The sequence below is a fragment of the Gymnogyps californianus genome, chromosome 11 (assembly GCF_018139145.2).
Source record: "Gymnogyps californianus isolate 813 chromosome 11, ASM1813914v2, whole genome shotgun sequence".
Classification (NCBI taxonomy): Eukaryota; Metazoa; Chordata; class Aves; order Accipitriformes; family Cathartidae; genus Gymnogyps; species Gymnogyps californianus.
In genome coordinates, this window is record NC_059481.1 from 22,994,827 (window position 1) to 23,022,145 (window position 27,319).

Genomic DNA, 27,319 nt, shown 5'->3' on the forward strand with positions numbered 1-27,319 from the left:
AAAAGAGTCCGTGTTACGGAGCTGGACAAGTCTGCTTGCAAAAGCAATAGGCAAGCAGTGCTGACAGGCCCGGGTCTCACGGCAAACGGGGAATTTCTCGACGGCTGTGGTTTACCAGGGCTGGATAAGTAATTCCTCACCCCGGATGACTTTCTGCTTTATATCAGCGAGCAGGAAGAACACGAAGCTGGGCTGATGGTGGGTGGGTGGTGCGGGGCTCGGAGGAGAAGGGATGTGACTCACAGGATGGAGAACAGAAGCGGGAGGAAAAGAGCCCACGGCTGGGCTCTCCGCATTTATTTGCCATCAAAAGGGTAACGGGATCTTTGGGGATACCCAAGTGGGAATCCTGCGGTCAGGGAAGGGCTGGACAAATTTAACCTCCGAGCAGGGGTTGTGCTGGGTGTATTCTGGCAGGCAGAGGCATGGCAGAAGTCCCTTGGTACAGCAATGGTGCTTCCAGCTCCCACCCATCGCCAGAGGCTGTTTCCAAAGCCCTAAATATAATTAACCATGAACACAAGTTAGTGGGGGCCTGGGGGCATGTTAATTTTGGGAATATAGTTTTAAAATGACAGGAGGTTTTTCGAAAAGACGCAGTTTAAAAGAGGATGCCATCTGGGAGGTCCCACGGCATGCATTAGCCTGAATTATCCTATGGTCTCCTCTGGCTTTATCATGTATCAGTTGGCATTAGTCATCGAGCCACGCTGCCTAACTAACAGCTCATCCTCATAGTTCAGCAAGCAGATGAAGTCAAAACTAAAATCCGGAGAGGAAATTGCAACTATGGCCTGCCGTGAGCAAAAGTAAATCAAACGTGATCAAACGTGAATAAATGATGCCCTAACACGGGTAAATAGTGATTACGGCAGAGGCCCTTGGTTGGGAGGTTATGGTTACAACGCCATGACGCTCCTGATGCCGAGTCGCAGTGTCCTCTGCCTCGGCGGTAAGGGCAGATTTAGAGTGTCTGGGGCAAACGCTGATCCCATGGAAAAGCTGATACTGGTTCAATCAATAGGAAGCTTGATTGAAGGCGCTGGGCCATGTTATCAGGGAAAATGGCTTTGCGGAAATTAGGCTTTGGACAGCACAGCTTGACTTTATTTCTGGAGAAATAATGGGTGACGTCTTCTCTACGCGGTTCGCTAAAAAGGAATTTGATGGAGCACTGTGTGTGCTCTGATGCTTGAGAAACGGCTCCAAATACTATTAATAAAACTCACGTTAATGGCTTAGGTGCAAGCTAACCAACATCTCTAGAAAATAGACTAACGGGATTTATCATTGCATGGGGTTTTGCTCATGGTGTTCAGATCAATAGGGCCCCTGTAACCCCGAACCCAGCCGGGGCTGTGCACCGGGGAGCGGGGCCGGGTCCCCACGCGAGACCGAGTGTCACAGGGAGCCGCTGGCACAGTGCTGTGACAAAGGGCAGGTGCTCTTCCCGGTGGGAGAGGGGCACGGAGGCAGCAGTAAAGGCAGAAACAACCCACGGAGGGCACGGGAGGAGCGAGGCTTTCTCTGCCTCTTGCTGCCTTAAAGTCCGTCTATTTTTAGGTGGGGTTCAGCAACGCGGCAGTTGGAAAAGCCTCGCTCGTTTGGGCTGCCCAGGCAGACGTTGCTCATAAATAAGTAATTGGGCAAAAGGGATTCCCGAGGCGGGTCCGAGGCGGGTATGGAGGGATGGTGGCTCTTCTGGAGGAGCTGCTTTGCAGCACCTGATGGGTGGAGGTCACGTAATGGTGCGTGGTGCCGCAGCTGGAAGGAGGTAAGGAGGTCACATTGCTTACCAGCTGGGCCGGGATGGAACAAGGCAGTCAGTACTGAATTGTTAATAAAGTACAGAACAAGTCCCATTGTCTCCAACAGGGACGATGTTCACTAATCTTTAGCTTTGCTGGGATTTCTGGGGGTTGGGAACAAGCATAACGGGCCGCTTTGAGTCTAAAAATGGAAGCTCCCCGTTTCACGAAGTATTACTCTCATCAAAGGCAACTTGTCTGGCCTGCGGCTTTTTAATGAGTTTTAATTGAGATTCAATGCAGCATTAATCTGGCGCTTTAATATTGCCTGTCTGTGGCCAGCAGGCTCGCCGGGTGCTGTAATTCATACCCTGCAAATGCAACGCAGGGTCACACCCCCCCCGCCCCCCTTCTTCTTCTTCTTTTCATGGAAATTTTATCAAATGATGAATAGTTCAATTCATTACCCAGCTAGAAGAGAGCTCGAAGGAGTCAAATCCTGGATTCCTATCTCCCGAGTCAGTGTGTAATTACCCAAATCTGGCAGCAAGCAAAATCTGCGTGATGGAGCCAGCTGCTAGAGTCCCCCACAAATCTGTGAATCCCATCGTTCCCGAGCTGGGAGGGGACCAGCGCCAAGCTCAGCTCCCAGAAATCCCGCGCTCCTTTGTTCATCGCAAAGCTGTTGGCAAAGCCCCCTCGCTGCGGCTCTCTGGCCAGAGTCGGTCTGCAGAGCCTCGAGCATTGCTGTGAAAAGCCCTGGGAACAAAACTGTCCTGGGAGAGGCCGTGCCGGGGCGGTGCTGGAGCAGCCGAAACGTCGTTCGAGTTGCAGAGAGCGGAGAAACGGGGCTAAACCCTTCAGACCCGAGCCCAGGTTGGGGTCCTGCTATGGCGTGCAGCTGGTGAGCATGACAGAGACCCTGCTTGATGGGAAACCCAAGCATCCTCGAGCGGGGCAGGGTGACAGCCGCCGCGCTGCACCACAAATGAAGCTTTCCAACCTGTTGCTCCACGCTCACGTAAAAGCACGACGGAGGAAGCGCCTGCTCCTGCTCAGCACCGGGACGGGAGCTGTGCCTGCAAGCTGCAATGCGCTGCTCTCCCCGTCTGGGTGCCGACTACAGCCCCCGTCCTCCCGCCGGGATGCGGACCCGGATTTTCCCCCTCTTGGAGTGCTGGTTTCTTCCGCTGACAACCTGCTGTGCGAATCCCTCGAACAAGCTGTTGGGCCTTATGGAAAAATCCTCACCCACCTCCTGTGCCGAAGGGTGGGGAATAGCCGCACTCCAACCAAAAAGCCCCACGGCGCAGCCGGGGAAGCTGCTGGGGCCAGCCTGGGGACGTGCACGTGCCTGTGTTGGGGACAGGGGGGTGCCAGCACCGGGCATCGCTGTCACAGAGTTAATGCCATTTGGTTTTGGTAACGAGAAGGACCTAAAAGGCTGGTTCCCGGGGGTTGTAGGGGTGCTGGGGCTGTCACTGAAGCCCGAGTCGTTAGCGATGCGTGGATGAGGGTCCCTTTGCAGCCATGGCCTTCCCTTCGGACAGCCCAGCCCTGGTTGCCTTCCGCTCTGAGCATCCCTGCTCTCCGCCTGTACAATAGCTGCTATAAATTCCCCAGTGAATAATGGCCTCTCTGTTCGTGCACAGGACCATCTCTGCATGCCCGCCCCGAGGCACACTGGCCCTCGCAGGGTCTGGGGGGGGCTCCAGAGTGATGGGGGCTACATCCTGACCCATCCATGCCAGCGGCACCGGGAGTGCGGCCATGGTGCTTGGGGGTCCCGTGGCTGGGGCCATCCCTGTGCTGGCTGCCAGCACCCAGAGCCTCTGCACTGGGTGCTTTGGGGCTCGATATCCCCCCCAGTGAATGAGGGATTGCTCAGCCCACGCTATGAAATCTCTGCTCGCAGCTGGGATAAGCAGCAGTTTCACCGTGTGGGGCTGGGGGCCGGTGACAAGAGCAGGGGGCTGGAGCTAGTCCCAATGTCATTAGGAATTAGCTGCTGGCAGCTGCACTGGCACCGGCGGTTGCACCCCGGTGCATGTCGGCACCCGGCATGTCTCGAGTGCGTTTGGTGAAGCCGAGGTTCAGGCTTTGTGCCCGGCGGGGGCTTGGGGCAGGTGGCAGCGGTGCTGCTGTAACCAAAGGGTTTCCCTTTCTTCCAGGGTCGAGGAGCACCCACGTTTCCCTGAGCCCCGCGTCTGTTCCTGGGTGTCAGGAGGCGCCCGACCAGCCCGCGGAGCAGAGCAGGGCAGGTGAGGACCCCGCGCTGTGCCCGCGCCCCGACGGACCCCGGGGTGGCCCTGGGGGGGACCGGAGAGGGATGGAAACAGCCCAGGGACATGGTGCCATGCCCAGGGTGGGGGTCTGCCACCAGCAGCCCCTCTCGCCCATCCCCAATTGCTCTACAGATAGCTGGGCAGGCGGTTGCGTGTCCAGAAAAGCATTTTTTATCAAGAGGAGTGCAGCAGCTGCTGCAGCTCTCCTCCTCCCAAAATTTGACCCGGTAATCCCCAAGAAGCTCTGTACGTCAGATGACAGCAGATCCATGGAAGACTCAGTCCTTGTGGAAATGCTGAGTCCTTTAAGCAAGTGGCCAAAAAGCTGAACGTACAGAAATATTGCTTGGGTGAACGTGGGCGAGGCCGCGGTGTGCAGCGAGCATCCCGTGCGGGCTCAGCCTGCGCAGCGCCGGCTCCTGCACCTTCCTGGGGGGTTCACAGCTCTGGGTCAGTTCCCTGCGAACCTCTGGCAAAGAGAGTGGCTTTGGCTGCTCTCATAATTATATTAAGTGCAAAGAAACCTGATTCTAGAGCACTGTGTGCTAAAATACAAGGAAAAATAGGGAAAAGGCGAGATTTGAGGCTGTGGCGAACGCATGCACATCAGAGGGCAGGGGAGGAATATCGCAACCGTTCCTCCGTGAGCTTCCCTGCGCTCTTGTTTGTGCCTGAAGAACAAGGCTCCGTTTCGCTTCTGTGGATGGTTTCCCTCTTCCTGGGAGCCGGCGCACAAGGCAGGGCTTGTCCGGGCTCCAGCTCCCCGGCGGGCACCGCGCGGGGCTGGCAGCGGGGGGGTCGGTGCCTCCCGCATCCCGGCCCCAGTCGTCCTGTGACCTTCATCCACCCAGGCTCTGGCACTTCCTCGCACTGGCCAGGAAACGGGTTTCTGAAGCCTGAAATATTTAGAAGATAGTGTTTGTTTTTCTTCTCTTTTTTTTTTTTTTTCTTCCTTTCCTTCTTCTCTTTTGGAAAACTTTTGCCCCCAACTGGGATTAACTTCCAAAAAACCCTTGCGGTTTTGTAAGCTGTCCAGGAGCGAATGGCTCCGTGCGGGAGCGGCTGGGACGGGAAAGGAGCCGCTGGAGCCTGGGCTGCGGGATGCTGCCCCATGCCCCGAGGAGCACTCCAGGCTGCTCATTCCCGGGGAACATTTTGGGGTTTTTGGATGGAAAACAGCCAAGTGAGGGAGAGGTGTCTGAGCTGCTCACCCGTGCACTATCTCCCTGCTTTAGAGAAGCCCTGTTTGCCAGGATAAATAAGTTTCTATGGTTCATGTCCCGTACAAAGCTGAGGCTTAGTAAGGGTTTTTTTCAGGCTATCACAAAAGTAGAAATATTAGTGCTCCCAGCAGTCCTTTTTGCCCTGATTTTTTTACCCTCACCCACCCATAGCATCTTCCCAAGCAGTTTCTTACCCGTGGGGTCGAGCAGCCGCCTGCGTCCCCACTGTCCCCCAGCCCTTTAATACCCGTGCGTGTGGCTTTTTACCTCTTTACAATTAAAGAGCAGGTGAGTTTAGGAGGGGTTGGATTTATGGCATCCTCCCACCGGGGGCTTTCTCTTGTTATACAGGCAGCCCCTCTTATTCTGCTTAAAACTGCTGGATCCTGGCTGGAAAAAAACTGTTGTAACCAAGTCTCTCGACTCTGTCTTCTTGATGACGTGTGATGCAATGTGAAATAACGCTCACGGACGAGCGCCTGGCTTGGTTACCCGCTCATCTCAACATGTGAAAAGAGACTTTTTCCCCCCTCTCTGAGTTTCCTAAAAACCTCTCAAGTTGAGAAAAAGCACGCAATATTTTTGCCCTCAAGGAAACATTATTCCAAGAAGCTGGAGGAGGGAGGAGGGTAAAATCCTGTGGTCGGTGACCCAGGGCAGCTCCGGGGGCCAGAAATGCTTTGTGCTTCATCAGGATGTTTCCGCCAGCTTCACGGGGTGGGAAGGAGTTGGGAAACAGAGTGGGAGGAAAATTGTGCTTGTTTACAGAATTTATTGACGAACGTGAGATTTGTGTTTCTTCTCAGCACGTGGGCCCAGGAGAGGTTTGGTTTGCCTCCCCCGGAAGGTTTCTTGAGGGGGAAGATGGTCCAAAATGGGGCCCCCGCCAGTACTGCAAATGCTGGTGCCAGGGATGCTTTTTGCATCGTTCCCAGGCGGTCCGTGACATCTGTGGGACCATGGGAAGTGCCCGGGGAGGGTGGGAAGCAGCGCCGTGGTCAAGGAGGGATGGGGACTCGCGGTGACAGCCCGGCCCCATGGCCAGGAGACATCTGGCCTCGCTTGGTGCTTTTTTCCCAGCAGCTTGGGAAGAGGAGAGGCTCTTCCCAGGCAGTCAGGGGTCTCTAGAAAGAAGAAATCATTGAAAAGTTGAACTCCAGGGAAATCCCAGTCACTTCCTTCCAGGCCGGAAAAAACTCAGCTGGCAGATATCGCTTCAGAAATGTTCATCTGTCTTTTGTCCTTTGTTTAGACCATGGGATTAATCCTGAATATTTGTAAAATCAGTCTACTGCTCTTTGCAAGTTGGATAAACATGGAGCCTCTTCTTGTCTGTGCATAAGGACAAGTGGCTTTCCCAAAGCAAACCGTGCCTGCCAAAAATCCCATCTCGGGGCTCCCCCCGCCCTGCTCCGGGGTCACTGTCAGGGAGCTGGGGTGCACCCACCGCCCCGATGGGTGCAGAAGCAGAGATCTGCTCTGGCTCTTGGCAGCTCAGCCCCACTTGGGGGGACCAAATCAGAGCAGTGCTGCCGTGGGGGGATGTCAGCCCCTTGGGAGCTCTGCCCTGGGCTGTACGACTGCCTGATGGCCCCGGTCTCTCCTCTGCCAGAACATTGCCCCAGTACTAATATCATCACAGCATCATAAATCTAATGATAGCATTGTTCCGGGGTGCAGGGTGCTGCTTGTCCTGTCGGTGCCAGCTGCTGCAGAGCACCCGCTGAAGCGCTGGAGGGCCGGTGCAGAGCAAAGCTGATGCAGGGGCATTTGGATTTGCAGCGCAACCTTGGAAATCGCCTTTTGGAGCGTCCCAACGTGCTGCTGTCCCTGGCCCCCTTCGCTGGGGCTGCTCTGGCAGGGCTCTGGGCTGCGGGCACGTGGGGCAGAGCCAGCCCAGGGGATGCCCCAGGCTCCTGCCTGCCCACCCGAACGTGACCTCCTTGCAGGGGGACATCACCCTGCGGAGCTTCACGGCAGCCCGGTGCTGCTCCCTGGGTCAGGGCTGAGCGTGGGGCAGCCCAAACGCAGCCCTTGAGCACAGCCACCGCTCCTGCAGCACTTGTATCTCGCTGTCGGGCTCGGTGTCAGCAGGGTCCATCCCCCTCTGCTGCCGTGCCTGCCGGGGGGAGAGGTTCGGTGTGTGGATGCATTGGTGGGGGGCACCTTCCTGGGGCGCAGCAGGAGCGGACGGTGCCAGCCCGCCCGTGGAGGAGGCAGCCAGGCCACGTCAGCGCTGGTGCTCCTGCACTGCAAGGCAATTAAATCCATCATCTCATCATTTGCTATAGCGAACAGGCAAATGCAAAACCCCACGGGTACGGGCACAGTGAATTCAGCATCAAACCCCAAGTCTGTTTTTTTAATGCGACTTTAACCCAATGTGTGCTCTGACGAGCCCGCGCTGCCGATGTCCCACACGCCAGCGTACAGCCCTCCGACGGGCTGGCAGCGTCCCCAGCTGTGGAGCAGCCCATGAACTGGGCTGCTGCTGCTGGTAGGGAGCTGCCAGCGGGATGCTGTATGGGTTGAGACCTGAGCTCCGCTCCGCACCGACCCCCAGCCACCTCTGCTTTCCCCCCAGCCACCTCCACTTTCCCCCCAGCAGAGTTTTTAGCTTTGCCCTGCGGTCTGCAAGCTTGTCCCCACCGCTGCTGCCCAGCTCTGCCGGGCAGGGTGAAGCCCAGCGGGACAGAGGGGATGGGAACATGACAGCATGTTTTATAGGAACATGCTTTTTCTTGAGGTCCCACTCAGTGCATTTATTCCGGTGTTTATTAGAGCCCAAAGGTGTTTCCTGTGGTTGGGTGCAGAGCTGAAGCCATTCGCTCAGCTTCCCTCTGCCGCTCCAGCTGTTTGTGCCATCAGCCAGCTGCATAAATAAGGAGAAAACAAGGAGCTTTGCTGGTTACTGTAGGATTTGGGTCTCCAAAGTGTTGTCAAGAGCAGGCTGAAGGGCTCTCCACTGCTCTGTGGACTCCGTATGCGTAAAGGACTGCTGGGGTTGGTGGGGATGGGGTCTCTCGTCAGTGGTACGAACACGTACGAGCCGTGGGACAGATGCTCCAGCACCATGTCGTGGCAGGAGATGGTGAAAACGGAGTTGGTGGGGTGAGAAGGGAACAGGAGGACCCTCTCCCTGCATGGCTGATTCACCTCTCCCCCCGAGAGAAGAGAGGGCCGATGGCACCTCATCCTGCCGCGGGCACACAGCGAGGGATGCTGCCTCGTGCGGCATCAGCTGGCAGGGGCGAGGATCGGCGTGCCCGCCGCTCTGCAGGCTGCTGAGCTCTGCCCGGCGCAGTGCCCGGGGGCTCCACGTTCTGTCAATAAAGCAAAAATTATGCCATTGCTTACCAGCATTTCATGGGGATCAAACCCATATCAGGACCAGGGAAAAAAAGCTTCTTCCCAAGGAGGAGACTCTTTTCTCTGTTCTTGAACATTTATAACTAATTTGGGATATGTACAATAATTTTTTTACTGAGGGTTCGAAATATGCATGGAAAAACTTGATCTGAAAGAGAAAGCGCCATCAGGATGCTGATGGTGTTTGGGACTGTGTTCCTGGTGCTGGCAATGGAGCATTTCCAGGTGGCATTTCTGCCCGTGGGCAGCCGTGGAGGGGCTTGCACGGGGCTGCAGGGGCTTGGCTGGACCGGCGCTGGGGGGGAAGCAGAGCTGTGACCGTCCCCAGCCCCGGCCCGGGAGCCACCGTGCTCTCACAGCAGCGGGAGATGGATGAGGTCCTGCGGCACCACTGATGTTATCTTGGAGTCATAACTATCGAGCCATCCAAACCATAATAGCTGCATGGAGGCTTAATGGGGAGCTTTATTCTTCATTATCGACATAGTTATTCTGTAATGGGATGTGCAGTTTTGCCAGTCTCGTAAATACCCATAATCTGCTTTTTAGTGCTCAGTATATGATCCTGAACCGACCTCAAACAACTATTAAACCCCTTCTTCCTCTCTGGCCCCTGTAACTTTCTCAGGCCGGCAGGACTCGGTTTCGGGGCTCTGATCATCATCGCTGCTGTGCTGCTGCATGTTGTCAGGGTGGTATGGGTGTGCGGGGCTCTGGCCGATGTCCCCGAGGCCTGGGGCTGCTCCTCGGGGGGGACACGGGCTGGGAACGCGTCAACAAGCTGTGTCCATCAGCCTGTGCGGGATTTCATGCAAACCGCCTTTTTTCAAAGGTCAAGCAAGGGCTTCTTGCAGCGAAGCACAAATTCTAAAATTGAAGCCTTCGAACGTGCACCATTTTAAAAGTTTGCTCCATGGCAGCGTGTGAAACAGCTTTTCCCCGCAGCTCACTGCAACCCCTCATTTCTGGTGCTTGCAGAAGTCGGTTGCACCGAAAATATCCAGCAAAAAAGCGTTCCCCCCTTCTGTGTTTCCCCAAGGAAGGGGCTGCCCTGGGGCGGCTGCACGGAGCAGCCCCTCGCCTGTCACAGCCACCGCAGCCCCGCTGCCATGTCAGGCTGTCCCCGTGCAGGGTTTGGGGCCGGATCCTGCCCTGGCTGCGGCAGGCGAGGGGCGGCTGTGCCCACGCCGGTGTTTTGGGGGCTCTGAGCAAGCAGCCGACTCGCCGGCAAACTTTACCTGGACGTATGAATAGATGTTGCTTTACATCCCGCTGCTGATCCCAGGGTTTCTGGACAGGTTAACGAGCACGTTAGCTGTGTATGAGTCAGGTAATGTGCCGTGTACGTAAATGCTTCCATTTGCTAACGGTCTCAGGAGCAAAAACTATTTGTGTTGGAATTACTTTGTTCTCTAGGAGAAAGTAGGCGGCAACGCGTAATTATCCCAAACGGGGCTGGCAGTCGCCAGGGAGAAGGAGACAGGGGTCGGTGTGATGGCTGCTGCCGGTGGCTCGGGGGGCTCAGCCTCACGCCCTGCCGCCGGCGATGCTCCGGCTCGTGCAAAAATTACCCGGGAGCAGCCCCGCGGGGGTCAGATCCTGCCATGCATTGCCCAACGCCGCAGCGCGGAGAAGCAGGAAGGGTTTGTGTGTTTAATCTCAGCCTCCCGGGATGGTGAATTGAATGTTTTTGCTTTCCCTCTCTGCACAGAGCTCTTGTCGAGTCAATGAGAGACCTCCACAAGTCTAGCGTTCTGGGAAGCAAGCACAGCAGCCTGGTGAGTGTCCCGCGCAGGGCATTTTAATAAGGCTGGGACAGAGAGATGCATAGAAACAGCAGCTGAGCCTGAGCGAGCCAAGAGCCCAACTGGCTGGCTCTGCTCTGAAGGTCCTTTGGCACAAAAGAGAAACCACTTAATTTACACCGGAGACTCGGCATTTCTTAGCCCGTCTGCTTTTAAGGCAAGCTCGGGCTGCAAACGCGCCCGGGTGCCCCGGCCGAAGCGTCAATCCTGCAGCAATGCTGAATCTGGACTTTCAGACACGTTTGGTGGCTGAATTACGCCTGCACACTGCGAACATGTGTTGCTCTCTGTGGCGGAATTGTTATTAAAATGAAGAACGGGATGTGCCTAAATGTTAAATCTTACCGAGCCTCGTTAGCATGAAAGCCATTAAAGTGAACAAAAGCCGTTTTCAAGGTTGAATTGAGAAGCATCAGAGCATTAGAGTACTGGAGAGATTCAAATCAGCATTTGTTTGGCTCTAATCTAATGTGCATGGAACAATAAGCATTTGATGACTAATTTTGGCAATGCTGGGTATCTTATCAAAATATAGCTGTTTAATTTCAAGCTTTTCTTTAGAGAGTGGATTCCAGCAGCATAAATCCTACATACATGCTTTACTAATGCACCGGGCATGCACTGAGCAGGTCTCATCTTCTGTGTCCGGAGGAGCCCGGGCAGGACACATCTCGGGGTGCCACCGTCCTGCCGCAGCCCACGAGCGGCTCTGCCGGCTCCTGCTTGTGCATTTTCCCTCCCGAGTGGAAAAAAATATTGGCTTTGCTCAAGCAAAGCGAGCGGGGACGGGGTTGGGGTGGGGAGGTGGCTTTGCGGGGGCTCCCCCACCACGTAGTGATTGCAGGGACGGTGTTTTGCTGTTTGCCAGCGTTGGTTTAGGCTATGAGGACAGCCCTGCTCATCCCAGTGCTTTGCGGGCACAGGTCCCCTGCCTCTGGCCGTGGCGGGACCTGGGCTCCCCCTCAAGCCCATGGCCAATATGTACCACGTCCTTCAGGAAGGGGTTTAATCCCCCCTCGGCCACGAGGCTCCTAAATCCCCCAGTGCTGATGCTCACCAGATGTGGAGGAGCACTGGGACCAGAGCAGGGTTGTGCCTGCCTCACGGGGACTTCAGGGATGATGGCTCTCTCCTGGAAGGTACATGGCAGCATGCTCAGGAGTGTGGCATGGCAGCGAGTCTGGTAGTGGCTTTTTCCTCTAAAATAAGCCCTGGTGAGCTATTCTGATGTTTTCTTCCTTGCTCCCTGCATGAGGGAGCTGTGAGGATTGTCCCTGGGCAAGGGCAGGGGGGGATCGGGCAGCCCTGTGCTACCTACAAATGAAGCCATCTCCTCGGTTAAGACCTGCCAAAAAGCAGCTCTTGTTTTTGCCCGGTAACACTTGGTTGCCTTAATGGCTGATCGATTCTTGAAATGTCAAACTTGAGCACCGCTGACCTTTCTGATGGAAAATAACTTCTGCCCAGCGGCTCCCAGGGATGCGCAGGCAACGTTGGCTCCGGAGAGGAGAGAGGGAAAATAACCCCACGGGGCAATGAGGGGGTGGGTTTCAGTCGTATTTGGTTTTCTTCATGCAAAACTGTGCCTTGACTTTAACTGGAAAGCCCCCAATGGGGAATGCTCACCAGAACCTCTGCGTGCGCCAGGAGGAGGCAAGAAAAAAGGGAATAATGTGGTTTCGGAAAGGCACTGTCTCCTGGAGTGCCACAAAACCCCTCCTGAAAGCCCCAGATTTTCTAGGCAAACAATGAGTGTTGCATTTCCTTTTCCCAACACACTTTTTCATGCAAATATCTTTTTCTTGCTAGTCAACCATAACCCTGATACTTAACCACGTGCAGAACACCAAATAGGGGAGTGACGATGAAAGAGCGCTGGTTTCCCATTAAAAACCTCTCTAAGGCCGTGGGAGATGCTACGTGCCATCGCGGCAACCCGAAGGTCTGCTGTAGGTGCCACAGCCCCCTTGTCACCCCACCAGTGCGCTGCTGGGGGGCACAGTGTGAAGGAGAAAGGGCTCCCGCTGCACCGGGGCTGGGGGGGGGGGCGGGTATTGCTAACCCCCCAAAATGACTGCTTCGTACAGGTGAAAGCAGAAATTCATTTCTCTGAAAGCTTTCCTGATTGAGGCAGATTAAACAGTGCTATATATAGGATATACGGATTTTTTTTAGGGATTACAGTCCACTGTGCTGTGTAACTGCCTATTGCAGCGTTAGGGGCTCTTTGCGCAAGCTCTCCCTCCCGGCTGCTGTTGCCAAGACTCCCGATGCTTGAAAAGATGCATTTAAAAATAAACACATTGAGACAAGAGCTGTGTCCTGCTGCTGCTGGTAGGCAAAGGCTGGCGCTGCCAGCAGATCAGAAAAGCCTCCAAAGAGAGGCTGAGTTTTTGCTTCTTGGTTCCTTTTCTTTTTTTCCAGGCGGATGGCAGTGCCGTTCCCAGGGGAATGCTGGTCCCCGTGGGTTTTGTGCGTGCTGCTGGGACACGTGGGTCAGATCCGCCTGTCCCACGGCATCTGCTCTGCGCGGCTGATGGGGGCTGCGGGGCGGGTACCAGTCCTCTGTCCTAGAGAAAAACCTGCAAAACAAAAAGTCCTTTGGTTTGGGTTTTTAATGCAATAGCTCTTGAAGCTGCTCTCTGCCATAAAACTGAACGGAGGCCTGAAACACCCACTTAAAAGCTTATTTCCCCACCCAGCAAGAAGCAGGAGCTCACAGGCTGCCCAGGACGGGACAGCTCTGACCCCTCCACAGGCGCTGGGTTGCTTTGCTCCTCGTCCTGGGGAGCTCCCCGCATGCGCTCGGGCAGATGCCTCCATTTCTTGCTCATGTGTCAGCCCTGTGATATGGGATGCCGTATTGCACCTCCTGGGATAGATGGGGAAAAAGCGGGAAGTCAGCTCTCTGCAACCTCCACGCACGGACCAGCCTGCGCTCTCAGAGAGGAAAACTTGCCCGTCCCTTCCCTGGTATGGGGCTCCAGCTGCTGCTCAGCATCGTCGCCTGAATCCAGCCCTATCGCATATGGAAAAGCTCTTGCTAACCGACCTACCTGGCATGCTCTTGTCCATCTTCTCCCCATATCTGCTTTTGCAGTGGAGCAGGGTCAGGGTAAGATATTAATGCAACGCTGCAAAGGTGCCAGGGAACGTGGCAGGCTTCACCCCGAGCTGCAAACGCCGGGCTCCTTGCCTATAATATTGTCCCTGGGGTCTTTCCCCGCCTCCAGGTCTGTGTGTTTTCCTCTGGTTTTGAGGAACAGCACAAAAAATGATGCAACGACGCACAGAAACATTCCGGCGTTCCTCTGCCTTTCTCCTTCAATGAAACATTTTTGCTAAACGAGGGATGTTCCCCCCCAGCCTGAGCGCCCGGCTCGGCGCGGATGCCCGGCGGTGGCAGATATCCTTGCTCCGATTGTGAAACCTCAATAAGCTGCTTTGTTCTTTTGTTTGGAGGGGAAGAGCGGGATGGCAGCGCTGCCCGGCCCTCCCCTCCCCAGGGCTGCTGGGGGAGCAGGGGAAGGAGAGGAAGGGGAAAGAGACGCTCTGCACTGGCCTGTATCCCTGCTCGGGGCTTCCCGGCTCACCCGTTTTCTGCACCAACTGTTGTTACAAAGGAGATTTCCGCCTTCCAGCGTGGGATTTTGGGACGCGCTCTTCCCCCGAAGCACTTAAATAAGTAAAACATTGCAATGAGCCTAAAAACGCTGGAGCAGAGCGGAGAATTTCTCTGTTGCTGCTTGTTTCATGAGGTTAACGTTGATGCTGAATGTCGTGATTGGGGATGTGATTTATTTTATTGCCTCACTTCAAAGTGCTTTATAGTATTCTCGTTTTTCGTGTAAGTTCTGCTCAACCTAAAACAAGCGAGGAGTTCTGTAATGAAAGGAAAAACCAGAGTCCAAGAATAATGCAGAACTAGAATGAACCTTGGAAATGGTGGCACATTAGTCTGATTCTGGAGATGGATGGAAATTACTCCAATAAATCAATAATATTTTTTTTAATGCCTCTGAGCCATTGAGAGTGATGTGATGGAAAAACGAAAATGCCCATTAGCATCAGCAGAACGTAGAGAATTACTCAAAAAGCGAGTTTCATAAAAACTATGTATTGTAGGATAGCAAATGCTTTGGATAATAAATTCCAGAATTGCTGGATGTGGCACATCGCACGGTGACAGGAGCTGCTCCCTCGCTGCCGGGAGTTCGATCCGAGCCGGGGCCGACCGGGGCTCCAGGGACGCCTGCGGCTTCATGCAAGTGCACCGGGGCAAGCGGCACACAGGAGCTAAAATTAGCAGGACTTTTTGGTCTTCCAGCATCCTCCATCTTCCCGGAGAGCAGCCGGCAGCAGCGTGCCTGTCGGCTGCAGGGTGATGGCTGGGGGGCTCACAAGCATCCCTGAATTCACCCCGTTTCTGTTTTTTCATTTTTCTGTTCTAGAGCAGAGGGAAGGGTATTCGTAGGGGGAAAATAATTTGCAATGAAAATGATAGGTTCTGAACAGACACAATTTTGCAAAATTTAAGTCAAAACCCCTGCAAATAGCTTGTAAGTGAGGAGAAAAAGGAAAAGAAATTTGGAACAAAAACCCCAAGAGTTTGAAATGCTGTTCATTTCCACGGTTGCTGAAATGCAGATGGAGCAAGGGTTTAAATTCAAGGGGAAGACAGCAAATCTAACATTTCTCTCTACATTTTGGGGAAAGTCCCTGTCCGTTGGCACATGGAGGGCTTGCCACAACGATGCCACCACGGCCAGATCACGGCCACCTCTCCCCACACCCCGTGGGACATGAGACACTTCGGTCTCCGCATGCAAACACCCGTGCAAAACCCCCGGCCACCGTCACCGTCCCCCTCGGGAGGAAGCGCGGGGCAGAGGGGCCGGCGTGGGACCGCGGCTGGGTCGCTTTTTCCAGCCTTTCCTCTCCCGCTTTGTCTCGCCCGAGTCGAGCTCCTTTGGGGAAGGGGCTGTTTTCCTCCCGACTGGGAAATGTCAGCACCACCTGCAAAACACTCGGTGCCGGAGGGGAACGTTGAGCTGCATCCCGCCGGTGTCCGAAGCATCCTCGCATCCCCCCTCCTCTCCGTCCCCTCCTCATCTTCAAAAGCCTTCGCTGGCTCGGCCAGGAAATAGGATGTTTGTCCAGCGTCGAACTCCAGCGTGCCCCCTCCGAGCCTGGAAACCCTGGGGAGCGAAGGACTCTGCAAAGCAGCACGCGGAGGGAAAATAAATAAGTAAATAACAAAACTATTTCCCATTTGAAACTATACCTCTACCCTGGATTGCAGAGGCTGCGGGATAAGAGATTTTCATCCTCCTGGCTAGAAAATTCGACTTGTTTTCAACAGGTTTCCATCATAAAGTGGTGTTTCTTGTGAAACCATGTATTTTGCTGGGAAGACCTCCCACGTGCCACCCGTCGGCGCCTTGTTTGCAGCGTAAGGGCAGCACATCACCCTTCACACGTTGGTTTTTCATTGACTTTCTTCCTCCTGGCATCCCTGAGGTCCCTTGGTGGCCTTGCGCCTGGGCTTACGCTCTTGTCCACATCCTTCAGGAGCAGCCGGGCACCAGGGAAATCTTTCCGGATCGGAGCCGTGGTGTCCCCGGCGGCGCTGCCACGGGCTCATTGCTGCAGCCACCATGGGCTGCCAGCAGAAACCAAAGGGCTCCTCCAAGTTTTCCTCAGTCCAGAACTGAAACATCACTCACAAGGACACCCAAATGGGATAATGCAATGGGAAACTGGTGATTTTTTTTTTTTTTTTTTTTTTGGCCAGAATATCTTTCTAGGTTTTTATTTGTAGGCAATGCCTCCTGCAGCCCAGTGGGCTCCACGGTGAGAGGGGTTTGGGCAGAGCGTGGCAGCCCCGGGTGGGCAGATCCCGCCGGAGCCAGCGGCACCTCCACGTGCCAAACCCGGAGGCGTGAACAGCACCGCAGAGCAAGAGGCTGCTTTCCCCAGGACGCTTTCCAGCCGGAGAACGCAACCTCTGCCAAAGCCATCTGCTGAAGGACCAGACAGGGAGATGAGGTTTTGAAAGTGGACTTTTCCTGCCCGCCCGCCTCTTGAGCACCTTGCTCCAGCAACGGGACAAAACGCCGGCAGGAGCAGCCTGCTTCAGAGCCAGACGAAGGGGCAAAGGACGCTGAGCGTTTTATTTTTCAACCCCAAAGCCCCCGTCAGCCTGAAACTGTCCCGCCAGCTGCTTTTCCCCGCTCCTCCCGCACCGCAGCACCCTCTCCATCCAAAGGCTGACGCTCCCCGCAGCCGGTGGGGCTGGGACCCCCGCAAGCCCCCCCATGTCCCCAGCTCTCCCAAGTGACAGAAGGAGCTATTTCTTGTGCGGGAAAGCCTCCGCCGGCTGCCAAAACCAGAAATCTGCAGGAAAGGGCCCGGCCGGGAGCCGCCCGCCGCACAATGCCGGCTCTGGACAGCCCTGAGCCCTTTGCCAGGGATTTTGCCGGCGTTTCCGGGCTGTCTGCATCCCCGGGGCCGCAGGGCGATGTGACGCTGTTTACAGGAAATACTGACTGAGGTTAAAGGAAAGAAACTCTGGATTTCTCCAGTGAAACAGGCACTTGAGCTTATTGCTTCCTCCCGGCGTGGCGGGGGCTGCGTGGAGACTTGCCCAGTTTTTGGTGAAAGAATAAAACAGGGAGGGCTGGAAAAAAAAAGAGAGATGCGAAAGTGCTGAGGTCCTGGAAGCAGCATCGCTCCTGGGGACCGCGACGAGTAGGGAGCATCCATAACACACACGCGAGGACCCACGTTAAGGGTAAAAACACATCTCCGGGCTGCTTGGAGCTCGTTTGTGCTGGCGCTTCGTTTGGGCAGCGACTCGTTAAGCTGAATTTCTGGATGCAGAAACTATTGGGAGCCCCTTTTCTGCTACCCCCGCGCGCAGGAGGGGTTTCTGCAGGGGGGTCTGTGGGATTTCTCCTGCGTGGGGATACGCTACGAGGCATCTGAAAAGTTTAGTGGGGGGAAGGATTGAGCAAATGGCCCTTTCGGTAGAATTTGGGGCTTTTTTTGCAATAGGTCTGGAGCAGAGGGGCACAGACGGCAGAAACGAGAGCAAAGTCAAAGTCCCGGGATCACGAAGCAAACCGAGCGCTTAAAAAATATCGAAATACATTTTTGTGCTTTTTTAACATTGTAAAAAATTTAATTTCACTATGAAAACTCATCTGTTCAGACAAAGGAAAATGCAAGATTTAGTGAAACTCTTGAAAGCCACTCCTCAGGCTGCGGTCGGGGTGTTTTTCCTTGCCCTGCCTGGCTCCGACCGCTTGGGTAGGTTTGGCAAAGATTCACAGCGCTTTGTTGGACGTGAGTCTGCATTTTTTCAGAGCAGAAACTTTTCCAGCCAAAAACGTCTCTGCTCTCGTTTCGGGTTAAATCCTCAAGGATCTGCATCCTTTTTCCTTGCAGCTTGGGGGTTGCAGCATCGCCTCCACGGCAAACACGCAGCCCCGGTGCTGCCGTGCATCCTCAGAAGGATGCTCCCAGCGTATGTGCTGCGGGTGGGATGGAAAATACAGCTGGGATTTGGGGTGTGATGGGTGGATACGGGGTGAAGGCAGCCCCGCAGCCTCCCCTACCCTCGTGCAGGTTTCCTGCATGCAGGGTGCCAGATGCTGCGAGGAATATCGGCACAGCGGGGCTCTGCTTGCACGAGGTCGCTGCAACGCGTCCCTTGACATCAGCCCTATAATGCACGGTGCAGGCTATTACCCTCTGCTGCTCCTCACTCGGCCTTTTGCCCCGTAGCCATGAGTTAATCCTGCCGTTGGGCTTGCTCGTAAGAGTTAGAGGTGGAAAGAGCACTGTTTCCAGTCTTAAAGCATTCCCCTTTCCTATTCGGCAGACACTGCTCCAACACGCCGTGCTCCCAACCGTGTGCCCATGGTGTTGAGTTTGGGGGGGGAAGCGGAGACTTGGATTTATTTAGGATTAGAGCAGCCACCGGAGCGTTTCTGTGGTGTTGCCCCTCCCTGAGAGATGCTCTTAGCAGGTGACCCAGCGTTTAAGTACACACTTACATGCTTTTGTCAGTAGATGCTGGTTATGAAGACGTGAGCGGCTACGAGTCCTCGGGCATGCAATTACCGTGTGTTTGGATTGAGCTGAGTACTTATGTTGCTCTAGGGTGGCTTAAACGCTTATGCTCTTCTGCACGCTCAAAGTGCCTTAAATCTTTATAGATTTTATCATGAACACTTGTGCTACAAAAGAAGACTGAAATGAAAAAAGTGGTCTTTTTTTTTTTTACTTAGAAAAAGCGAAGTAGTGAGGACAAGCGAAAGCGCGCTCATTTCTGTGCCTGCGTCTGCAGCGGTTAGACTTGCTCTGGGGAAGCAGGATGAGCTAGGGGGTCCTTGGGATCCCTGGTCCGCTGGGATCAGCTGGGGGGTTCCCTGGGAGCATCTCACCACCGGCAGCGGTGGCAGCCGGCCTGCAGCAAGTGCTCCTGCGATGCTACGGGTTAGCCCACACAGGGACACCCGTGCCAAATAAGCTGAGACAGCTGAACGCAACGGGAACCAGCTCTCCGATGCTCACTCCCTGCCTAAGTGCTCTTATTCTGCCCTGATGCATGCTTTCATGTGGTCCAGCCTAATCCATTTCCAAGTCATCGCATTAAAAGCTTTAATTCATTTGTCATATGCACATGAAGTAGTAGTGCTGTGTGTTCTAGATAAGCAGTTCATGCTGAAAAGGAGATCAGCTTAAATTTTGCAACAGTAGAGAGCCTTTTAATGCCTTTTGTGAGTTGTACCTTGCACCAGGGAGACATCTTACATTTTTTCAAGGGTGTTATATTTGCAGATCTGGGCTGCCCCGATACTGCCATGCCTTGTCAGGCAAAAGCCCTATTACAGCATGGGTTGGAAACTGGAAAGCAACTGGGAAACAGCCCGGGTGGGGTATTTTCGGAAGGCTAAGCCCTCTGCGTTTGCCCGGCAGATGTCATGGCGCCCGCAGTACCGCAGCTCCAAGTTTCGGAACGTCTACGGGAAGGTGGCGAGCCGGGAGCACTGCTTCGACGGCATCCCCATCACCAAGAACGTCCACGACAACCACTTCTGTGCCGTCAATGCCCGCTTCCTCGCCATCGTGACGGAGAGCGCCGGCGGGGGCTCCTTCCTCGTCATCCCCCTCGAGCAGGTAAGAGGTTTGGCCCCGGCGGAGGTGAATCCGATCCGGAGCCGGTCCCTAAGCGCGGGTGTGCGGATGCACGCTCCATCCCAGGAATCCCTCCTGCAGCGGGATGTGTTGAAGTCTCTGCTGTCCTTTACTGGGGTTTTCTTCTGCAGGGAAGGGAGGATTTACAGCTGCCTTAGTGAACTGAGTTTTTTTCTTTGGGAAGAAAATGAAACGTTTGTTAAAAGCGCTTTTGGCATCTCTCAGTGAGCACGTGCCGGCAGGGCGGGCGCTGGGCACATCTCCACCCCACCTCTTCGCAGTGGCCGATGCCACTTGGGTTTGTGATCCCGGTCTTTCACCGACACAGCTCCCAGAAAGCAAGGGAGTCCCCGTGGAGCCCTGTGCCCTGCCGAGCAAGTAGCAGGTCCTTGCCCTTTATTTCAGCTTGTCCACATAATCTCAGCCCTCAAATTTCACACCCTGGACAGCCCGAGAGGGAGAGCGCGGCTGCGCACCCAGTTTTCCTGTTGCAAAACCCCAGGGGCTTTTGCTTTGTGCAATGCAGCAGATGCCACCTCACGCAAGATTTATTTTTAAGACTCCATCACCAAGCTGTAGCGCCTTACGAGCAGCCGATGCCCAGGAGCCATGTGCTGTGCAGAGGGCTCTGGGCTTCGGTTTGCAGCTGTACCCATATAAACCACTTTGCACGGCAGAAGCGGCACACACACCTCTGCACTATTAATCGTATTTGCAGCACGTATCCTTTCTCCCCCCCGCGCTGTGCTTTCGCTCCCCCAGCTAAGACTTTCCCCAGCTCTTTGCATGAGTACCCACCTGAATCCGCACGTCTCTTGCTCATGCAATTTTAAACTCCCGTAAATTCAGCTGATGCTTCAGAAGCCGCCCCGTGGGATCACACTTGGTATGCAGCGGTGGCTCCTGGCCGAGCACTCATCCCCGCGGCAGACGCAGAGCTGCGTCTCTTGGAGGAAAAGCCGGGCGGCAGTGACCTTGAACACGAAATAAATATTACCTTTGCTTTGCTTTGCTCCCAAAACTTGAGCGCAGGGCACTGCCGTGGGGTACCACGGTTGCACTGACGCTGCTGCTCTCCCACCGGTGCTCCAGCACGTGGACCGGCAGCTCCGAGCTGGTACCCGCATCCCATCCCTGGGCACCCTGCCCTTGCCCCACGGCTCTTGGGCTGCAGGAGGGGACACGGGGGGCTCCGAGTCCCTCATTCCCGGGAGCATTTTTGACATCGGAGGAGCTGCACTCACTCCCCTTAAGGAGTAACCCCATGTAACTTGAAGATGCACCGCGTATGAAGATATACGACATGCATGGGGAGAAGGTGGTTGTCTCTCAGGCTCCCGGACAGCAAAGTCACAGTGCCAAACCCGCCGGCATTTCCAGCCGGGAGGGGAAGCTGGCAGAGCCAGCCGCGGCAGGGTGGAGGAGCACTCCCCTCCGAGCCCCTCCGCACCCCGTCTCCCCACACCCTGGCATTCCTCTTAGACACTTTCCCTGTGTAACGTTCACATGTCTTCCGAATTTCCCTTTAATTTCTGGAGTAGAATCAGCTACAGATGGAGGAAATTATAATCAGCATTTTAATTGCAGCGCACAGCTTGACTCTCATTAATATTCGAAAAACCAGGAGCTTTGTCTGAGCACTCGGAGCGCTCCAGCCCCATCTCTGCCTCCCTCCCCACGCCACCAAGCCCGAGCTGGGAGGGTGCCCATCCACACACCACTTGCTCGTGGTCCTAAATCCTGAGCTAATAACCCGGTGTTGCCAGCAAATTACCCTTTTTTCTCTGGCAAACGTAGCCCGGTCCCAGTGGGATAAGAGCAGAGGGAAGGCGATGCCGTTTGCAACCTGTTCCAAAGGGATCGACAGCCCCGTGCGGAAATCCTGGCAATATTGCACCCAATAAATCCCAGCCAGAGCAGACCTCGGCACTCCGTGTCAAGTGGCTGCACACGCCTTTGTACAATCTAATAATTTCATTATTTTTTTTTTAAAATAGGGACTGATTAGCTCATTAAGAGTAAACTAATTTTCTTTGGAAATCAGCAGCCCTCTAATTAATTGGCATCCATATTTAGCCGAACATAATTAAGGTAACCTAGATACTGCAGATCTACTCAGGATTTGATTTGCTGCCATCTTTTTTTTTTTTTTTTTACATTTCTGCCCTCTGTTCTGCTCAGAAATGTTCACCAGAAACCCCTCTGCTTTACGCTTCAAGTGACAATGCATTTGCATACCCTGGGCCATATGTTCCTCTGCCTGCACATCAGAAATGCTGGTTCCTCGCCTATTTACGTAGCGATCAAGGGGACGTGTAACCGCTTCTGCAAGGCTGCGTAGGTTGGAAAGACGGAGCACGGCTGCATTTTGGTCCCCATCCTCCCCGCGAGCCGTCCCCCGTACTCTCCGCCTTGTGAAGGGATGCGTGGACGGAGAGGGGCTGGGCGAGAAGGACCTGTGAAATTACAGGAAAGCCAGGGGTTGGGCTCTGTTTTTAAAAAATCTGCAAAAATCCCAGAAAGATCAGGAATTGTGTGGCTACGTTTTTTTAGCAGAGAATATGCTTAATTGGGAGAATCTGAGATTGGACATTTTACAGCCCAAACAGCAGTGTTTTCCCCAGTGCTGCACATCCCTTAACGCCAACACTGAAATCCAGCGTTGCCATCAGCATCATCAACAGCAGCAAGGCACCCACGGAGGAGCCTTCACCTCTTCTGGGCTTTCAAACACTCCAGGATGCATTTTGTGGCATTTCCAGGCTTTTATCGGTAGCGATGGAGCTTTTCTGTTCCTCTGAAAGGAAAGCCATGGCTCTCACATCCATGTGTGACCCCAGAGCCAGGATGGGGCTGAGCAGCCCCAGGAGCACTCGCTCTCCCCCTCCCCGGGGGTTTTCCATCCCTAAACTGTTGTGTTCAGCTTTGATCTGTTTAGTCTCCAAAGTGCTTTAGCCTTATCCAAACATATGGTAAGCCCCGGAGTGCATTGGCCAGGGAAGGGACAAAATACGTGGCACTTTTTGAAGATGCTGCACTTGCAGCCCTGAAGCCCGAGAGCTGCTCTCCTCCCAGGCTCAGAGCCGGGACAGCTTTTAGCAGCAGTTATCAAATCAAAAAAATAAACTGGTGTGTTTGTGCTGCAGCTCACCTGCAACAACCAGCACCAAGGAAGCTTGGAGAGCCTGTGTGCTTTGGGCAGCGCCGGGGCTTTGCTGGCCCTGGGCTGGCCAAAACAGCTGGGGAAAAAACAAGCTCTAGCAGTACGTGGATTTATTTCAGCTGGGCCTGGTTTAGTTGGCTTCATATAAACTGGGTGTAGGGTGAGGAGGGGTGATGGGAGCAGCTTGGAGGGGAGGGGGTTGTAATGCAGCTTGCTGGGGTGGCAGTGGGCTGCTGCAGGGCTCCCTTAGGGCAGCCTTTGCAGGGGAAGGGTGGCTGGCATTGCTTGCACTGCAACAGGAGGATTTTTGTTTCTGTAGGGGATGAGGATAGGTTGTTTTCCACAGCTGGACAATGTTATCTGCCTGCATGCCTGAAGGAAGCGGTGGGCAGGAAGGGGGAGTCTCTGTTTACACGTAGGAAGCTGAAGTCCAAAGTTGTTGCTCATGTGAGCGCTGGTTGTTGTAGCTGTGGTCGGTTGTGTGTGAGTGGCTCGAGCTGCTGTGCTCGTGGTGTGGGGCAGAGCAGGGGCTGGCTGTGGGGCCGGTCCCTCACCCCGCTGCGGGCAGGGCTGCCTTGCTGCTGGCGATGGGTGGCTGTGCCAATGGTGCGTGCCCTGGTGTGCAGAGCAGCAGAGGTGTGAGCAGGGGGGTCCTGGGGGGCTGGCAGGGGACTGAGTTCCCCTGTGTCCCCATGGGACACTGATGCCCGTTGCTGGGGGTCTGTACAAGCCTGCCTGGAGCAGGGACAGCCCATGGAGGTGCCAGACCCATTGCTAAATCCCATGGAGGTCCCAAACCTCCATGGCAGCCCTGGGTGGACAGGGAGAGCGGCTGGGCAAAGCCCAAGTCCTGCTGCAGGGAACTGCTTCCATGCCTGTCCCTACTCGGCACAAAGGGATGCAACAGAGGAGCAGCCCCTGTATCACGAGGAGCAGTGCCCCCGTCCCTTGTCTGTGTCGGATTAGCGGCAGTAACCGGCGTGGGTGCCCGTGTGCCAGCTGGCGAGCGGGGGGAGCGGGCTGCGTGCCCCAGGCAGCCGGCCCTGGCTCTGGGGTGGCTTGTCTTGGCTCAAGGTCTTGGTGGCATCTGCTCTGCCTGCGTGCTCGTGGCATCACCCAAGGGACCCCCGTGCATGCCCTCTGCTCTGCGGGGATGCCTGCTTGCCAAGGCTGGGCAGAGAATGGGCGAGCTCATCACACAGCTGCTTTCCTTGCTTCTCTGAGCTGCTGTGCTTTGAAGCACCGGGAGGTTTTCTGCAGGAAAAAATATGGGTTTTTCTGTATTTCTCTGTACTATGTCCTTGGAGCTTTTCTACCTTTAAACTCAGGACACAGGAGACTCCCTTGGTCTGTACTACTTTTTTGTTTTCTGTGAATTTTTCTCTATCTGATTTTAGTCTGCAGGAGACATTTGCTTTAACCTAGAGTTGGCCAGAAAAAAAAGAAAGACCTGAGGCTTATAAAAAAGCTGACACTTCAGCATTACTGTTCCACATCGGAGCACCATCTGATGTCCCTGCGTTTATCAAGGAGATAACGGGAGAGCAGCTGTGGGAAGCCCAGACCTGGGATCTGGCTGGTTTTAAGCACCTGGATCAGTCAAAAAGTGTCAGCATAAAACTTTAATGCTGCCCTGAGAGCTGGTGATGGATCAGAGGAGGAAACAAGGTTTGAAAACGTGGGTCCTTGGGCCGACAGGAGCTTGGGAGGGGAAGTATGGATTTTGCCCCCATTAATGCTGCTGCATTTGCAGCAAAGCCTGGGGTCGAGCCTGGGGAAGCGAGAGCTCGGCTTTGCCTGGGCCATCGCAGTGCAGCCCTGCCTGCAATTGCCTGCCCCCTCTGCCGGTTAAAATAGAGAGAAACCTTGTCCTCACTGGGGAAAAGTGGCTTTTTGTTACTAATAAACATGGATTTATTTTTAGTGTCCATAATCCAATTTAACAGGGACATTACATGGGCTTTTGTCTTTTTAATTAACAAGCTTGAGCCTGGCTACCGCTTTTATGGTGCGGATAAATACTTCTGCAGCAAGGCTTCGGGGTTTTAATCTGTGCAAATTGTTTGTCAAAAGCTGCCGTGTGCATTGCTTTGAGGGTTTTAGGGCTATAGGGCTCTGTGGGTCCGGCGTGGCTGGAGAAGCTCATCTCAGAGTTACCCCAGGCACAGGCAGTGGGGGGGCTGCCCTCTGCCTGGGCAGGAGATGGGATGCTTACAGCCCACAACAGTATTTATATTTAATTTAACAGTATTTCTATCCACACAAGAGGAGTAACTGATATTTAAACTTTCATCCTGGCAAAAATGGCATTAAGCAATGCTGATTTCTTTTCCTGCTTTGACTTGCACGGTTTAGTTGCATAACAAAAAGAATAACTAAGTAATCTGTAAATGGATGTAATTTTTTATGGCCAGTAACCCGGTAAATCTGGGACTGTTTATCTCAAAGCGCCCCTGAACATGGAGTTTGCCAGAGACAGCGATAGCATCATTGCTCCTGGGGAAACTGAGGCACGGAGACTTTTGCTCAAGGAGCGTGGCGTGGAGGCCGAGATGCCGTCCAGCTGTGTGGGGACAGCTTCTGCCGGGGGAGAGGATGGCTGAGAGTGCTTGCTGTGCAGAGGATGGTGGCTAAAACCTGCTTGGATTGCAGCCTTTCCTGCTTTCCCCTTCTCCCGCCCCGTGGCGAGGCTGGCTGGGGAAGGTGCCCCTGGACCCGAGGCGGTGGGGGATGCACAGGCAATAAAATCCATAGGACTAAGCAGAAATCCCGCCCGGCTCTGCACACCCCTGCGTGTTTCCACTGCTCGTTTAAAGAATACAAACACTGTTTTAGCAGGCGCTGGAGGAGGCACAGAGCACATCTCCATCTCCCTCCCCTCCCTGTTGGAATTTCCCAGGTGTTACAGGCTGGGAAAAAGGGCGGCAGTTCTCACTTGTGGCATTATTTTCCTGGAGGTGCACATCTGGCTACATAGCTTCTTCACTCAAAGGTGCCAAAACATGAGCTGCGCTTTTAGAACTTGTTTACTAGAAAGCTGGCTCTTGGCTCAGCGTTTTACTTGCTGCTCTCATTCACAAGAGCAGTCAGGAAGCTTGGCAGTGTGTTCACGACAACCAGGTTACTCTCTGCAGGACCCAGAAGCACGTTCAGACATTTGCAGTGCCTGGAATTGATGTTTCAATGAACAATATTGTTGATTGCATGCATGGATTTCTTGGGTTTTTTTTATGGATTTATATTACTGAGAATCCCTGGACCAGCTTCCAACCAGGTCAGTTGTGTGCCCCATCCCTCCCGGGGGATGATCCTGCTGGGAACGTGTGTGGTTGCCCAATCTCATCGGCCTTGGCCGGCTCTGGCCAAACTGGGGCCATGCAATCGCTCCTGTCTGGTGGTTTGCAGCCGCTGGAGGCTGGATGAGCATCCTGGCAGAAGGGAGGCTGCTAGGGGAAAGCAGAAAAGGTGAAGAAAGGCTTGAGGCATCTGTCTTCATGTTTATTCAGTTGTTGGAGAGAAACATCTCCAATAGCAGGATCCTTCCACCTGCACATGGGAATTTTCTTGGGGAATTATTAGTGCAACTGCACAAGTGAGTGGGGCAGCAAGCGCTGTCTTTCGGTGCAGCACCTCCACTGCCCGGTAACCTGTCCCTTCGCGTTCAAGCTCCCGCTGCTCTCTGCTTCAATAGCTCGTGTTGCAGATGTGGTGCCCAACTGTGCCTGGAGCCCTCTTCTTGCCTCCCCCTTCCCCAGGGCTGTGGCAATGGGTTTTCTGGGTCCCTGCCAAGGGTTTGTCCAATTTCTCTCTCGCTTGTGCTGGTTCCGTTTGAGTTGGTTCCTAATGAAGATCAGTTAGCCTGCAGCGACCTTCCCTCGTACCGAAATCAGCCGGGGATCTGCCCCAGGTCAGGGAAATCTGTGTAATTTCCTCCTCTTTGGCTCTCAAGCAGGAGAGACCTTCTTTACAAAGACAGCAGTAAATGTGTTTACTCTTAATCTGAGCCACTGGAGACTTGTGTGTACTCAAGGATTTCCTGGGAAACCCTGTAAATCCCCTACGGCTCAGGCAGCGCTTCCCTGATCCCCCTCTAAAAGCTAATAAGGGATCAGGGAGCATCTGGGGGAAGCTGCTGGGTGGGGAAGGGTGGCCTGGCTGGTCCTGGGGGCTGCTGGTGGGTGCTCCTTCCTCGGGGAGGTTTCTCACCCAGGGACAGGCGCTGGAGGTGCTGGCATCGATGCCAGATGGATGCTGCTATTGTTTCTGTGAAGTTTTCCATGCATGATTGGTTTGAGGGTAGAGTTGAATGAAGGTTTTCGCCACACTTGTAGAGCTTCGTAGGAAACAGAACATTTCCAAATCCTCCTGGGTTTGTATTTCCAGGGAACCTGGTGAAAAGCAGGTTTTATGAAATACAGATATTAAAATGATTTATCCGAGCTTCCTGCTGGCTGGTTGTAAAGCAAATGTGGAGTCCTGCCGTCGTGAGACTGAAGCTTGTGCTGCTTAGAGGGTCTGAAGT

General features: G+C 54.3%; 1 protein-coding gene across 2 annotated transcripts in view; it reads left to right on the top strand.

Moving 5' to 3' along the window:
• The window catches only part of CORO2B (coronin 2B), a 45,183-nt gene that overhangs the window by 3,316 nt on the left and 14,548 nt on the right, over positions 1-27,319 (top strand). The window contains exons 2-4 of one of the 2 annotated variants that reach the window (XM_050902938.1): positions 3,920-4,009; positions 10,337-10,403; positions 19,416-19,616. In XM_050902938.1, the coding sequence (XP_050758895.1) occupies positions 10,353-10,403; positions 19,416-19,616 (252 nt within the window). In that variant the 5' untranslated portion in view covers positions 3,920-4,009; positions 10,337-10,352. The remainder of the gene's footprint in view (positions 1-3,919; positions 4,010-10,336; positions 10,404-19,415; positions 19,617-27,319) is intronic. The other variant, XM_050902939.1, reaches the window with a different exon arrangement.